At 45.0% G+C, this 16,788-nt stretch overlaps 1 protein-coding gene across 2 annotated transcripts in view; it reads right to left on the bottom strand.

Annotated features, from left to right (window-relative positions):
* Positions 1–16,788, bottom strand: part of dapk1 (death-associated protein kinase 1) — a 58,517-nt gene that overhangs the window by 14,738 nt on the left and 26,991 nt on the right. For both annotated transcript variants that reach the window (XM_086169147.1, XM_086169148.1), the window contains 11 exons: positions 16,562–16,700; positions 14,333–14,462; positions 12,572–12,620; positions 12,426–12,452; positions 7,828–7,980; positions 6,996–7,041; positions 6,753–6,842; positions 5,412–5,504; positions 2,951–3,070; positions 1,174–1,272; positions 696–794 (listed from right to left, as the gene is read on the bottom strand). In XM_086169147.1, coding sequence (XP_086025273.1) covers positions 696–794; positions 1,174–1,272; positions 2,951–3,070; positions 5,412–5,504; positions 6,753–6,842; positions 6,996–7,041; positions 7,828–7,980; positions 12,426–12,452; positions 12,572–12,620; positions 14,333–14,462; positions 16,562–16,700 — 1,045 coding nt within the window. The remainder of the gene's footprint in view (positions 1–695; positions 795–1,173; positions 1,273–2,950; positions 3,071–5,411; positions 5,505–6,752; positions 6,843–6,995; positions 7,042–7,827; positions 7,981–12,425; positions 12,453–12,571; positions 12,621–14,332; positions 14,463–16,561; positions 16,701–16,788) is intronic.

Below are 16,788 nucleotides of genomic sequence, written 5' to 3'. Positions count from 1 at the left end.
CGGGAAAGCGAGGAGCTTTAAAACAACAGATGACTGGATTTACGTCGGTGGGATGAAAACTAAAAGTCGCGGGCGCGGCAGCTGCGGAGAATAGGAAAAAAAAAAAAAAAAAACGCATTGATCTTCGTCATTAAAGAGGTCTTTCTGCTCCTCGTGCTGCTGTTATTTAGTCCCAGCTGTGCTCGGAATTCAGTGTTAAGGCCGTGATGAAGTCAGATCAAACGCTAATGATCCCTGTGAGGAGCTCTGGTTTTAATCGGGTTGTGTGTGTGTGTGTGTGTGAGAGAGAGTGTGTGTTCTCGGGGGGGGGGGGTTCCAGACAGAAGAGGGAAACCTTCGTAAAATGACGGACGACATCAGGAGAGAGCCGAGGAGATTTCACGTTTCACACAGCCCGGGTTTGCATTGCGATCGGCGGGCTTTATCAGCATCTCTCTCACATACACACACACACGCACCTTTCTCAGCGAGCCCTGTTTCTATGGCAACAGCAAATAAGCTGATAAAATGCCAGTGTAAGTGCATTTCATCCCAAATGTACGCCGCGGTGAGTGCGATTGTGCGAATCCACGTGTGTGTGTGTTCGTATGTGTTTGTGGGCATCAAATAAATGCCTCATGTGGATTTGATGGGCCGTAGCTAGTGAGTGATTGCCAACTGTGTATGCATGTGTGTGTGTGTGTGTGTGTGTTCACCTTATCTTGGACGTCCAGAGGACATTTCTGCTGATGGAGGAATCTCAGGGTCTCCACGTGGCCGTGTCGCGCCGCATAGTAGACGGCGTTGGCCCCACTCTGAAGTCGAGAGAGAAGCGGAGACGTGAGGATTCCGGCGTTTAATCGAAAAACCCGAGCGTAATCGACGCAGCCTGCGGGGAGGTGATACAAAGACGTGCCCGGACGGCGTCGTCGCTGCATAACGGCGAGCGGTGCTGTAATCCCGCCGTGCACCCGGAGAACCACAATGACACACGCCAATGGAAGAAATACGTTGAATTTTGCACGTTCTGGATTCTGATCACTTTCGTTGCTAACGGCAACATCTATCCTGAAGATATAAAAGGTAACATAAACTGACTACCTACATAATCTCAAATATCAAAGCGCATGTTTTTAGGTGTGTGTGTGTGTGCGACATAAACATCAACAGCGGACCAATTAGACGAGGACCCACCTTGTCATGTGCCTTGATCTCAGCCCCTTTCCTTGTCAGCACCTCGATGATCTGAATGTTACCGCAGCCGGCCGCGATCAGTAGCGGGGGAGTCCCGTGCTGCAAGACACACACACACACACACACACACACACACACACACACATATGAGTTTTATTTTTTTTTTTTGAACATTTATTAGAACAGGTTCCTTAACAGAGTCATACACATTCTTACAAAACCTCATAACAAGATATAAATTATACAATAATCTTTTTAGGTCACTTATTTCCTCAATAGCAATCGAAAAATAAAATAAAACTAAATAAATAAATAAATAAATAAATAAAACACAAAAAACATCTAACTCAGTCAAATAGAGATAATATCTTCAACTCTCCAAATATTTTTTAATGGGTGCCCATATGTCAAGATATAGGTCTGTCTGAAGTAGCAAGTTTGCTGTTATGCGTTCCATGCAGTTTACATCCTTAAGCCTCTGACGCCACTGGTCCAGGGTAGGTGGGTGGGGTTTGAGCCAGTTTACTGTGATCATTTTATGTGCAATTAATAGAAGAACTCTAAGCGTAAACACCTGGTTTTTCCTTAGGTCGCTTGTTGATGCTGTACCCATAATAAATTGCTGTGGATCGATTGGTCTGTTTAATTTTTAAAATCTCACTTATTTGTTTTTTTACCTCTTCCCAGAATTTCATCAGTTTAGGGCAGTCCCAAAAGATGTGGGAGAAGTCCCCCGTTATGCCACAGCCCCTCCAACACAGGGGAGAACAGTTATTATCATAAGAAGCTATTATCAAGGGAGTTTTAAAATACCTTATTCTTAACTTATTCTTAACACATATGAGTTTTAATTGAGTGCAATGTTTTTTAATGAGCGTTGCAGAGGTTTAATGGAGTCCTTGCGTCTCAGTGCAGCGTGTATTCTCAGACACACATACACGAGCACGCTCTCTCTATAGGCGGCAGGTGAACCGGGGGGCACCGACTGCTAAGACCTTTGCAATATTCATTGCATTTTCAACAGGAAGTGCCCGAAATAGATGCAAACAGGCTCTACATTAACAATGAATCGGACACAGGGGTGAGAAACCCCGTCGGTGAATAAAAAATAGATAGTAAAAACCGAGTGCAGATTGAAAATCACGGTTTCCTGAATTACTGATGCTGTCAAAATGATTTGAATAGAAAAGGAGTCACCCGCTGAGAGCAAAACATTAATTGAAAAAAAAAAAAAAAAAAATTACTTGAAACGCAATTTTTACCTTTAAAATAAAAATAAAGAAAATAAGCAAGAAACTCACAAATAAATCACAGAGAAATTAAAAAATAATAACACTAAAAATAATAATAACAACAATACTGATGATGATAATAATAATAATAATGATAATAATAAAAAGAACATACTATTTGAATAGGGGTGAAGACATTTCGCTAGGAACCTACAAGAATGACAATCAGGACCAGCAAAGCGTGGGACAAATTGGGGAACGTGTTTAATATATTTATAAAATAATTATCTACATGAAATCCCTGGAAAACCTTGGAGTCACTCCACTTAGCCGGATTCGCGCTTATTTTCGTTTTCAGTTGTTATTTTAATCGTTATTTTCCCATTTAATTGAAGTTCTTTATCTGTGATTTTCTGGACACCGGGGGGGGCTCGCAGGGTGACGCGACTCCGTATTTTCGGGGAAAGGCTTGTCGCCATGGCAACCATGTTAACCCCTTGCCGGGTTTGAGGCGCGGTGGGGGGGGGGGGGGGAAGTCGGGTCACCTTGTTGGGCTGATTGATGTCGTAGCTGTTCAGGGATCCCAGCAGGTGCTGCAGGCCCGGGACGTTGTCGTCGTTTATGGCGTGGATGATGGCCTTCATCACGAAGGAGTCTTCCTCGTCCTGGAACGGAAACAGGGGGGGGGTTACAGGAACATTAATCCCAGGAATTCTTTCTATCACATGACCTCTTTCATCCCTCTTTCCTGTAAACAACTCTCGGAGGGGGCGGGAATGGCGGCGCTTTGCTGTCGCGGGTTTTTTTTTTTTTTTTCCACACATTTTTTTGCTTTTGACACCTGACCTCGTGACCTTTGGCCAAAAGACGAGAGCCCGAGATGCTCCGCTGCACAAAAAGAGGAGCTGGGGAAACGGGGTGGGGAAGGGAGGCAACTATTTGGTCGGCCAAGCGTGGCGCTCCGGCTACATTCCTCGACGTCGCCTCCCTGCTGGGAGAGAGAGGGGGAGCGGAGGCTGATCCGCCTTCCTCCGGAGCTTCACCTCCACGAATCAAAGGTGGCTTTTCAAAGATCTGGATGAGCAGGAATTACCCATTTCATCTTTTTTTTTTTTTTTTTTTTTCCCTCAGCTGAGTGCTATTTCTGGCGGAGGCTTCTGGCAACTGCCTGCGGGGATGAAGCTGTCTGAGATGTTTCCCCTCTGAGATCCGCATAATTAAAAACTGATTGTTTTGTTTTTCGCTGAATATTCCTGCCATGCGGTTTGAACGTTAATAGGAAACTCAGAAAGAAATGAAAATGAGGAAGACGACGGTTTTGATAATTTTGAAACGTGTATCTAAAGGTTTGAGTGGCAGCAGTACAGGGAGGTCAGAGTTGGCCGTCACTGTCTAATTATTCTTCTAGATGTTTTTTTTATATTTTTGTCTTGATTTTTTTTTTTTTTTCTGTCTAGAATCCAGAGATGCTGCTATTGTTGGATTGATGAATTACAGTGTTGTGTCCGGCCTGTTGAGGTTGCTTTGTGTCTATTTTTGATAACACTGAACCTGATAGCTGCTATCTCTAAATTAATAAAAGTCTCGAATCCTTGAAAAGGAAAATGTTGCGCTCACATACAATCTGAAAGAGCAACCACGTAAAACAGGAGTGAACACTGACCACACAGGAAAAATCCAGATAGACACCAACTATACACCATCTATGCAACAGGTACACACTGTAAACCAGATATACACAAACTACACAGTAATTACATACTAGCTACAATCAATTACACAGCAGCATGCATTAGGTATGCATCACTAAAGAACGTTTCTCTCTCACACACACTGTGGACACAGCACACATTGGATATGTGCAAGTTTAATTTCAGCATACACACGAAATGCACGGTTAAGCTACGCAACAGGTGGCGCAGATGTCTTCAAGACATTAACTACTAGATTTAAGGAAATTCCTTAGAGGTTTTAACATCAAGCGACTTTTATGTAAACATTCAGAGACAATGTCGATTGACTGGAAACTGCTGACAGGTCACATGCTTGTCACAGTTCTTTGCTCATGATCCATTGTCTCATTTTTTATCAGTTGTCCAGTCTGGAAAATAGGTCAAGTGTGTAGTAGGTTTTTCAGGTTGGTATTTATATTTAATCTCCTAACTGGACATTTGCTTGCAGCTGCTGTTCTGTCCGCGGCCTACAGGGGGCGCCGGGCTTCTGTCAGGTCCTACCTGCAGCCGCACCTGCTGCACCAGGAAGCTGCTGCGCAATCTTTGTCGAGGAGTTGGCCGGAGCCGCCGCCGCCGCCAATTTCATTGTAAATGATTAAACCCTGCTAACCCTCCGCCGCGGTTACACCTCTGGGGACAGAGCGGTCGACGGAGCGGCCGCCGCCACAAAGGCCCTCTTTGTGCCAAGGGTTCGTACGCGCGGTAACACAAAGTCACTTGTATACTTAGCACCCGCGACGCTCTCTGGACGCACATTCCCACTGGCTCAGCCCGGCCGGATGAAAAATACCCGCGGACGTCCGAGGACGTCCGTTGGACCGGCCCCGAAGATAACATACCCGGGGAGGCTCCGGACCTGGGACATTACCTCTGTGATAAACAGAGAGCAGTAAAGCCATGGGGCGATTTACCCTCAGTGACTCGCCTCCCTGACAGTGATTAAATGCTACATGGATATTACAGCTAACCGCTAAATGCTACGTTGCGAAATTCAAGCTGAAAACTTGCGTTTATTTCCGATATTGGATGGCGAAGGGAGGACTGACGGTGAGCATTGCAGGCTTGTAACATCTTTTTGTGAATCCTGTCACGGAGCCATGAAGCTAAAATGCTTTAACTCTCGATGGAAAAGCCGTCGGCGGTTAATAATATTTCCAGCATGAGGCAGAACCATAACTTAGCTCTGCGCTTCCACGCTGCGGCCGCTACGGGGACTTGGTGAGCGCACCCCGCCCCTCCGATCTGTCGATCTGCGGATTCTGTGTGATCCTACCAGGGTGTCGTCACTGCGGGCCACGCTCATGTTGCTCCTGGACAAGAAGGAGCGCGACAGCCGGTTGCACAGGGAGATGAGTCGCACGGATTGCTGGAAGAGAGAAAAGCAGGGCGGCGGTTGAAAAATCGGGAGCGGAGGGGTTTTGAAACAGCGCTCTGCCGAACACGAATAGAAAGCGCGCATTGACATGCTGGGGAGACGGTGTTGTTCCCGGCGCCATTAATGAATTAATGAGAAAATAATCGACAGCGTGGAAGACGGTTGCCTTGGCGACGTCAATTAATCTTCGAGGGGAGGACGAGATCTCCCAGTGGCTGCGGTCACTGGCAAAGGATAATACTACTCATAGAAATCTAAATTTGCATGTGATTTTTTTTTTTTTGCGAGCTAGAACACCTGTAGTAAATGGACCAGGAAGCGGTGTGGGTTTTCAAAATAAAATCTTGTATCAGTCTCCACTCAGAGGATAAACAGAATTTTTAAAAGCTCTCCAAACACATCCTTCTACTTATCCTCCGCTTTAGAAACCAGATTTGTCATTTTTCATGTTTTGTTGTGTTTCTTGTTTCCGGGACGTAACTGGAGAGAAAGTCGTAGTGCTGTCGGGGCGCTGAGGATGGAGATGTGGCGTGACAGCGGTGGCCAGTCCGTCGCGATCCCCGGCCGGGCAAGTGCTGACAAACAGAAACAGACTAGACGGCGACCACCGAGGCAGCTATGGAAGAGTGCGGCTAGCCGGCGGCCGGCGGCGGTACGATGTCGAATGAGCGGAGTACGAGAGCAGAGCGGCAAATGTGGCACAGAGAATATTTTGCATCGAAAAGGACTCACAGTGACGGTGTTGTGATAAAATAAATAAAATCAGATTTAAACTTAACATCAGAATTTAGGGCTACTTATTTAGGAGGACAAAGATGATCAAAGATTGCCTCATATTATAGGATCAGTGCTATCACACAAAAACCCCTGTCGACGGAATTATAACTAAACTGAAAAACTGACCACTACCAATATTGATACCCTGGAGTAAAAAGTATATTTATGGAAATCATCAACTTCTTTTTTTAAGCCGCCCACTTGAAAGTAGGAGTTATATTGGTCATTGATATTTCTTTATTGAGTCGGATACGAAGGATACATTTGACATGAGGTTACTCATTGTCGGACATATCTGACTTTTATATGCAAGTTAAAATCCAGTCGGGTCTTATTTTGATGTCCAGAGTCATCTTTTTTGGGTTGTTCTTTTTGAAGGATATTAACATTTGGAGAAAATGTGTGAATTCACTCCAGGAAACAACTGCAAAAACAACAGGTTCTCCGGGCGAGAGCTCTTACTTTCCATTTCCTCCGAGCTGCAAACTTCTTGAACTTCTCCATGTTGACGGCCGACTCCTTCCTGCTCAGCACCTGCTGAGTGTCTTTTGGCTGGATTAAAAAAAAAACGCAGACGAAATGGAAGCAGATTTAGACACGTACAGACAGGGGGCACGATCTGGTGCAAGACCTTTTATCGGCGACAGTGAAAAGCATCTCTGACACAAGTCGTGTGTAAATGTGTAGTTACGACTTCAGGCCAACCTTGATCCAGGGATGCTGAAGACTGTCCTGGATGGTCATCCTCTTTCTGTGGGCAGAAGATTGTTAAGCGTCAGAGGGTTTTTGGTGCCACAGAACTTTCATTACTCAAAAAAGTGACTGTTTAGAGCCAAAAAACAAAGTTTAATCAATCAATCAATCAATCAATCAATCACAAGTTGGGCAATTCCATCTCTCATTTCTTATATGATGGCAGGGTCACTTTACTGGAGTGAGAGATGTTACAGATAAATATCTGCCAAAACAAACGAGTGGGATCCGTCTGCCATCAGCCTGTTAGCTGCGAGATGACATACAAGCACACACACACACACACACACACACACACACGTATGTACATATGCATAAACATATAGATATACACACACACATATATACATATATATATACATACACACACACACATATGTATATATATATATATATATATATATATAGGAGTATTGTGGTGTTGCTGTTTAGCATTGTGTTGCAATGTATCATGGTGTTGCGCTGTATCGTTGTGTTATGGTATATGGTACTTGTAAAGCATCTTTGAGTATCATGAAAAGCGCTATACAAATCCTACGTATTATTATTATTATTATTATTGTTGTTATCGTGGTGTTCATTGTATCGTGTTATGGTAGATGGTGGCGCTGTGGAGTATTGCGGTGTACTTTAACGTAGAGTTGCTGTGTATCATGTTGTCTTATGGTGTATCATGTGTAAAGGTGTGCAGTAACTTGGCGTTCAGGTGCAACATGTTACAGTGTATAATTGTGACAGGGTGTATCTGTATCTGTGAAGGTTTTCTGGATGAAGTGAAACATACTTGGGATCCTTGACGAGCAGCCTCGCGATGAAGTCTTTGGCCAGGAGGCTGGTGCTGCTGAAGAACTCGTCGTCGAAGGTGTAGTCGACGGCTGACACGTTGGCCAACGTCTCTTGCTTGTTGTCGCCCAGGAAGGGAGAAGCGCCGCTCAGACTGAGTTGGGAAGAGGGGTCGAAGGTTAAAATGGGGATACGAAACAAACAGTGTTTGCACCTGGAGTTTTGTTCATGCGTTTAAATCTTTCATCAGCCCGTCCAGCGGACGGCGGCTGCCTGCAGGCTGATATTCAACTCCAAAACTGCGAGGGTCTCGCTACTGACGTGGGCAGGTGATCATGGAGCCGCGGTGACTAACAGTTACTCATCCATCGAGCCTCGCTATCAAAGTGGAGCGTTTGTTGTGCATTTGTCGAGTGCAAATTAGTATGCAGAGAGTTGTGGAGCGCTGAAGGTGAAGCATGGGTGGACGAGCGGATCACCCAACACCCCGTTTCATAACTTTGTTCTTCCCTTTTGTGATGTACCGCCCCTACTCATTAAATCACTGCGTTACGCTCAATCCAAATAGCAACCAATGTTTACGGGCTACTACGAAACCGTTGTATGTCGATATACATTACATAATAACCTGCAATATTTCTTTCAACCCTTCTTCTTCGAATTAAAATTCAGGATAAGCTCACTTTGAGGCATATTATGTAGAGGGGAGATGAAACCCCGATCGGAAAATGGTTCCTACGCCCGGTATTTTTAATATCTACAATTAAACACGATGGAGAAAAAAAACAGAAGGACGTTACTGCGCCGATGCTTGAGCTGCCCCAGATCAGGTTAGGCACCAAGTTAGGCTATGCAGTGTGTGTGTGTGTGTGTGTGTGTGTGTGTACGTCTTTGTCCCCCCCAAAAAAAAATAAAAAAAAAAACAGCTTACTGTTCTGTATATTTCCTGTGCATCTTGTATTTGCAAGTGTTATTTGCAGTCCTTATGTCCTCTATTGTAAGTCGCTTTGGATAAAAGCGTCTGCCAAATGTAATGTAATACTGTTTTTGATTTTATTAAAAAATTCTTTCTATTTGCTTTTATGAAAGAGTTAAGGCAGACCTATCCCTGTGTCACAGGACAGTACGAGCGCTCATGAATACCGACGGGTTCTCCCGGTGCGCCGCCAGTTAGAACCCCCCCCCCCTTGACCCCCTCGCCCGTCGCTCTTTGTCAACACCCGGCCGCTAATTAACCCGCCAGCTGCCGCGGAGGCGGATGTGGGTGGGGGTCGGTCCAAGCGGGAGCGGAGTTCATCGCGTGCGTGGGGAGCAGCTGTCGGCGGGGAACATGTGACCGTCACAAGACCGCCGGGGTGGATCTGCAAAAGAGGGGCCGCGCATCCATCACGCAGTGTACCAGGTACCACTCTGTTCTGAGGTGACCCCTTGCCGGAAGGCCCCGTCCCCCCGTCCCCCGTCCTCACAAGGTTTTGCCCGACTTTTTCCATCTGAGATCGTTCCGGGCCAGAACTCCGGATTGAATGTTAATATTGATGACTATTTTTACAGCGGCTGATTTTGTTAAGACTTTGTTTCTTTTCATTCAAGAGAAATTACACACCAAATCTTTTACCTGAGTTTTGATGATATCTATCTAGTATTCGTTCCGCATGTCCGAAGCCTACGACGGCCTCCATGAGGCGATGTAGAAATGCGACGGTAGATCGAGATCGCGTCGGTTTATCACAGAATCGCAACTTTTTCCCGAAAACTATCCAACTGGACGTTATCTGTTGTCTTTTGTCAAAAACATCTCGTTTGAAATCATCCCGGCGGCGGAGCGTCTCGCAGCGAGAGGAAGAGTCGTCTGGCTGTGAGCGCGGGCAGCGTGACGGCAATGTGGGCGGACAGCCTGAGCAAAGAGTGTGTGTGTGTGCGTGGATGAGTGTGTATGTGTGTGTGTGAGACCGTGATTATGTAACTAAGAGACAATATGAAGCCGCGTTTTAATACAACCTACAAATTACGGTTCGGAAATTTGGCATGAATGATTAGCAGCTGGTTGTTATGTAATGACATAACGATGCAAATTCGGAATTGACTGAAAACACAGATCTTGTTTTTTTGATCACTCTTTCTTTCCCTTTTCTTCGTTCCATTCCCAAAACAAACATAGCCTGTTGGCTGCGGTGAGCTCACTCAGGAGGGGGAGGGGGTTGAGCGCACCGTTTTTTGCTCGCTGCGTCGGTGTGTCTCAGCCGGATAGTGTGTGTGCGGGAGCTCGGTTAGTCTTATCGGCATTAAGAGAGCGGTTGATCTCTTGGGTCGCCCGGGTTTGCGCACTCCTCTGGCCGGCGTCGGGCGCAGACGCGCCGATGAAATTGAATTTCAGCGGGACAGGTCGGCGGGTTAATTGATTTAAAAAGCGAAATAACCTAACAACGCGGTACGTGAAGTGCTTCACGCGACGTCAATTTAAATTTGAACCGCTGGAGGACGTGTATCTCGTCGGAGAGGCGTGGGTCAGAAATATCCACTGCTGGTAATTTGTTGTTGATCCAGACTGAACCCACTTAAAAGCGGAGTTTAATATGTGACGGGGAAAAAGTCGTGATATTTGGTTTGACAGACTGGTGAAGCATCTAACAGCTCAACTGTGAGCGTTTCAGATGCTGGATTTTTTTTTAATCTTTGGTTTTTAAATTGCATGTCTGTGGTGAGCAAATTTATTGTACTATAGTTTCTAAGTTGACAGTTTTTGTGGTTTCAGGCTTTTGATGAAATTTCACAACCAGTGCAAAAAAAGACTTGTTTTCCAGTTTAGGTTTGTTTGGTGGTGTGTCCTTGTGTGCTTGTTTGACGGCAACTGACCAAATCCATATGAAAAAGAAGATTTAAATGTAACTACCGTATTTTCACAACCATAAGGCGCACTGTACTGTATTTAACACACATATAAGGCGCACCTGATTATAGGGCGCGGGTTTTATAAACAATCCACGCCCACACTTCCTCCTGTAACGTTCTCATGGTGTCCTCTACTACGCCCACCTTACAACAACAACGCACACACAAGCATACAAGTGTGCGAATTTAAAAATAGAGCGCGAGCAAAACCGAGTTTCGTGTTCACATTTTTTTTTTAACCAGTAATCGTCATCAATCGAACCCATCGAAGTCCTCATTCTCTGTTTCTGATTTGAACAGCTGCGCTAAATCTCCATCAAACATACCAGGTTCACTTTCTTCACTGTCGGAGTCACTTTCCGTGCCGCGCGGCTCTTGGGAAATGATGCCGGCTTTTGCGAAAGCTCGAACAACGGTGCCGGCAAACACGTTAGCACAAGCATCTACGATCCATTCGCAAAATCGTGGCGTAACTCGCCCGGCGCTGCCTTCCACTCTTAGTGAAACTGTGGTCTCCAAGAAGACTTTTCGTACCCCGTTTTGCGTATTGCTACGAAAGTGAGCGGCACCTTGTCCATGATATTTGTCGGCGATGTTTTCAGGGTTATAACGACGATGTTCTGCGTAACGCACATACCCGTTCTTTTATATACAATCAACGTCCACACTTCCCCCTTTAATGTTCTCGTGGTGTTCTCTACTACGTCCGCCTTACAACAACACACACAGGGCGCACTGCACTATCGGGCGCGCCGCACAATTTGAAGAAAATCTAAGACTTTTATGCGCGCCTTATAGTCGTGAAAATACGGTAAGTTTCAGAGGCAGTTTTGACAGCACAAACAGCTGGAAAATCCAAATTCTTTTGGTCAGAGGAGACGATCTGGACAAAGTCAGAGGGCTGAGAGTTGAGCCCTGAGGTACACCTCACCACAAGAGTCAACGGGCGTTAATCCAGCTAGGGTTACCTGCAGTGTCTGGGCAGAGCTACGAGTAGCGAGTTACTCAAGTAGAGGCTCCTTGTGTCCAACTGGTAAACATGAGTCATGGGAAAACAGCAGCTAGCTTTGTTGACCATTGCGTAGAAGCTAAACAACTGAGTGAGCAAAGTGTGTGTTTAACAAGCGGCTGCGACTCACCCCAAAGAAAAGGATAGATTTAACCCAATTTGTCAGAAGACACCAGCTCACGAAGTTAACGCTCACTAACAAAATGGAGAAACAAACAAAACTCACCAGCGATTAGATCTCGAATCAAGAATGACGCCACAGGAAATGTGGTCGATGCCTTCACGCTTAATAATGTGCGATAATATTCAGCACTGTATTTTCAAGCGGTGGGAAAACTGAAAAGTCGGGAAGAGCAGGTCCCACCAGAGGGCGTCTGGAAAATGCGCCCTGGGGGTCTGACGGCATTTTTCACTTCGCTCGGCGACAAACAACACCTCCGATGCCGCCAATGACTATGGTTGAGAGCAACGGCTGAGCAACCGCAATTAAGATGTTTATCCAAACCAGCCTGATGTCTCTGGAGCTCACACACACACACACACACACACTGCAATCTCATGCTACGAAGCAACAATGTCTGCACGCTCCGGAGTCGGCGTTGCATTGTTCTAGGCGAGCAGTGTGGGGGCACTTTGACATCTAACAGGTCAGAGAGCGGCGATAATTATAGGATGGTGAAGAAAAAGTGGTGGATACTTACAGAATGTAGGTTATCACGCCGACACTCCTGCAGAAACACACACAAACAGTTTTTTTTATTATTCTTTTTCTGTTCTTAATAAGCAAACATCCGCCGCGAGAAGGGAGCAGATGTTTGAGGGGAGTGAGGAGTGTTTGTTTACCCACCACATGTCGGCCTCCAGGCCCAGAGGTTCGTAGTTGACGACTTCAGGGGCTGCGAAGAAAAAAAAAACAACAAAAAAACGTGCAGCCCTGATTAGCAGCGTTAAGGTCGGCACACAAAAACACACACACACACACTTTCAATGTCAGGTTTAATTTTCTGTTATCTTTTCGCCTCCTTCACTAATTTGCTCGTTGGTTTTCCTCGCCAGCCTTGTCACGCATCCAGATAAGCTTCATTTCAGCATTTTTTTTTTTTTTAAATAATATTCTATCATTCCTCTTTCTGTCTTTCCGGGTGCCTTCCAACAGCGCCGGGGCCGAACTGATCCTTCCCCTGTGTGAATTTGCGGCATCGATTTCGGTGGGATGGCAAAATGAAATCTACATTTCGTCACCCTCTTAAAATAATCGGCCAAGTCGTTTTTTTTTTAGATTTTTCAGGAAACACAAAAAACTGAACCATTTGACACCCTTGACATAGGCAATTTCTTTTAAAGGGGTAATGATGTAGGCAATTTTGCCAGAGGTGGTTAGCATCATGAGGAGATTATTTAGGCAAAAAAAAAAAAAAAAAAAATTGTAAAAAAAAAATGACTTGGCCGATTATTTTAAGAGGGTGACTATTTTGAATTTTTAAAGAAAAAGAGAGATTGACGAGCATTGAAGGTTTTGCAGTCCAGGATCTGCCTTGTGACTTGTCTTGTCAGCTCGCTTCATTATTCAGCCTTTACCCGTCATTTTATGGTGGAAATAGTTTTCTGAAGACGCTCTGCCTCTCATCTGTCAGATTTCTGGAGATCATACACCCATTGCAAAGTAAAAACTGAAAAATGCGCCTTCCCGGAGGAGTTATGGGAGCATAAAAAAAAGATACATTTGAATAATTACATGTCACAAATACTTGTTTACGTGAGAAGATATGTGGAGCAGCAACTGCTGCAAAGCGTCTCTTAAATCGGGAAGAAATTATTTTCCAGGACATGGAGTCTGAAGCAACTTGTTGGTAAATACAAGATGTTTCCTCCTTGATGACTAATGTTCATTTTTTATTTCCCTCCAGGGCGCTGTTCATTTTCAGGTCAGTTAAATATTAAATAAAAAAAAAAAATAAAAAAAAACGAAGGAGTTTCTGTTTCCACTTTCAAGTTATTCGGATAAAATTAAAGGTTTTAAATGTTTGACTATAAACGGAATCTGATGGTTTCCGAAAAAAAAAAAAAAAAACCATGCAGATGAGGATTCAGTTGCTGTCGTTTTACAAGAGCTTTGAATCCAATTCAAGGAAAAATAACATTTTGCCTCCGATTTTGCTTTTCTGTGACGGGTAATATTTGTCTTTCCCCTGCTTTTTGTTTGATACAGGAAGACGTTGGCGCACTGCCGCCCTGCTGGACTGGAAACAGCTGGAGCATACGTGTGTGTGTGTGTGTGTGTGTGTGTGTGTAACGTCAGACGGGAGCGGTTCTGATCATCCCCACTCTATTATCTGGCCCTTCACACTCGGTCCTGATGGCACAGTTGGCATCTACTCTCACACTCACACCCTGTGACCCCTGGGATGCAGCCAGGAAAACATGGCAGCATACAGTGGACACATGCACGTGTGTGTGTGTGTGTGTGAGTGTGTGTGTATGCGAATAACTTATCATAGCAAGACACAGTTGGAAAGAGGTGACAGATCATAATTTCTCCTGAAAGGGAAGTGCGCACACTCATGCTCGCTTGCATGCACACAGACATCCACATTCTGGGGGTACTGACCTACGAATTCTGGAGTTCCAAAAATGTTTTTGAAATCATTGCCAAAATCGATCTTGTGGGCCAGACCGAAGTCGATGAGCTTGATGCGCGGGTGAGGCACTGAGCGGTTCAGCAGCATGATGTTCTCCGGCTGCAGGGTTGGGGGGGGGGGGGGGGGGGGGGCAGATGAGAGACAACAACAATAACTCCTTTCTTTCTGTAATTGGCCTCCGGCTGCCAGGGGTCTGAAAGCGTCGTGGCGCCCGATCGATGAGAAACCTCGAGGATAAAGACAAGTTCTTGGACGGATGAATGGAGATCGGAACGGGATTGAGGAGACTCCTGTCAGGGAAGTCTCATTCAGTCCCTGATCAATTTGAACACCGTCAGATGATTATTATCTCCCCGTTACAAAATCACTCTTCTTCCTATCACGCCTTCAAATCTCTTCTTATTCCTATCAGTTAAAATGAGCCCTTCCAAATTCAAATAAAAGTATATATATGTATATGCACACACACACACATCTATATATATATATATATATATATATATATATATATGAATATATAGGTGTGTTTGTATGTATAATCTAATGTTAATGCCTCAAATACAAAGCCCTGACAGCACTTTTAAACAGACACACAGGACCGGTACCCTAAAAAAAAACAAAAAACAATGGCAGGATGTGGGATCTGACAGCGGGACAGGAAGTTTTTATATTTCCATCTGGAGCAGGTCGGGTAAATGGATGGCGGTTGGCACGACTCATCGTCCGGGTCGCGGGCCTGAGCAGCGAAGGCATGCATGACTTTTTTTTTTGTCCCCTTTATGTGTCGATAAACCAGCATTTGCATTTGTAGCAGCGCTTTTTACAGCTTATGTCTGGTTGCATCGGCCACAAATCACCTCTGTGAACGGCGGGTTGGATTTCAGGTTACTATCAGCCTAACCTAAGAGCATTTTGGGGGGGCAATAAGTGCTGATTTTTATATAAAGTGATCCCTCGCTATAACGCGGTTTACTTTTCACGGTTTCGCTACTTCACGGATTTGCATCGTGCATTGTGTTCTGCATTCTGATTGGCTAAAAAGTCACTCCGCTTCTTCTCTTCCTGTGCGTCAATAACGTTGCAGTTTAATATGTCCACGTACGTAAAACAGCTTGCCAAATTGACATTACGTACGTGCAAATTCTCTTGCAATTTCAGGTTTCTCTAAAACCCATAATGTTGACAAAACGCTCTGGACCCAAAAGGCAGCGAAAGATGCTAGCTAGCGCAGATAAAGTTAAACTTCTGGACATGCTAAGGGAAGGTAAAAGCTATGCGGGTGTAGGTCGGCATTACGGAATTAATGAATCTTCCGTTCGTTCCATAAAAAAGGAAGGAAAAAAACATAAGGACGACAGCAGCAATGTATAATAGAGTAAAAAAAAAATAAAGGTTTCTACTTCATGGATTTTGCATATCACTGGTTCTTTTTGGAACATAACCCCCACGAAAAACAAGGGGTATACTGTAATTTCTCGTCAAAACAGTGTCGCTATTATCGCCATGTAATGTTATTTGCCAGATTACTATACATCTTTTTCCTTAGAGAGTGCAGTGGGATCAAAAATGTCAACACTTTGAAGCCACACAACTTCGGGGATGAACATTTACAGCAGAGCGTCGTCAGCATAAAGGCTGAGAGTTCAGACCTCCTGAGGGCGGAAACACTTTTGGACGTCCGTTCAATTTCCCTCCTTAAGCCTGGAGAATATTTAAATTCAAATATCAGTCCACTGACCTTCGGTTCATAACTATCTCGCCATTGAAACCAAAGTGATTGGCCAGACACTCTGCCTGATTTGCTTTCCAACAGCCGCTGTTACGGTGTGTGATCGACCCGAGCGGATTCGGGTGAAATCTGTAACGTCCAAAACCGGAGTAGCAGAGGATAACCTTCAGGCTAACTTTTCACTTTGATTGTCCGACGTCAAAACCTCCCTACAACCAAATGTCGGTCAGAAATGACGGGTCAAACGACAGCTAGCAGCGTCGGGATCGGTAAATGGACCTCCTTGGCTCAAAAATTAACACGTGTAACATTTTAGTCTGATCAAGTGACCTTCACCATTTCATTCATCGACTAAAGCTGCTGCGCCGGTCGCCACGACAACCTGACTACGAGACGCCGGAGGGGGATTTTGTTCTCCCAATCCGAGGCCATGAGAACTTGATATTTTTTGCCGCAATGGCAGCCATACCTTGAGGTCGAAGTGGGCGATCTGTTTGGAGTGCAGGTAGAAGACTCCGTCCAGGATCTGCTTGAGGAACTGGGTGGCCTCCTCCTCGCTGAGGGACTCTTTCTCCGCCAGGAAGTCGAACAGCTCGCCGCCAGCCACGCTGGACGGAGAGGAGCGGAGGGGTTAGTGGGCACGAGAGCCACTCTAATCGGGATTAGACATCTGGATTATTTATTATTATATGTTTA

Source organism: Fistularia commersonii, chromosome 22 (genome assembly GCF_037954325.1).
Source record: "Fistularia commersonii isolate RoL2024-O1a breed Wild chromosome 22, RoL_Fcom_v1.0, whole genome shotgun sequence".
Classification (NCBI taxonomy): Eukaryota; Metazoa; Chordata; class Actinopteri; order Syngnathiformes; family Fistulariidae; genus Fistularia; species Fistularia commersonii.
This window is presented reverse-complemented; position numbering and strand designations above follow the sequence as displayed.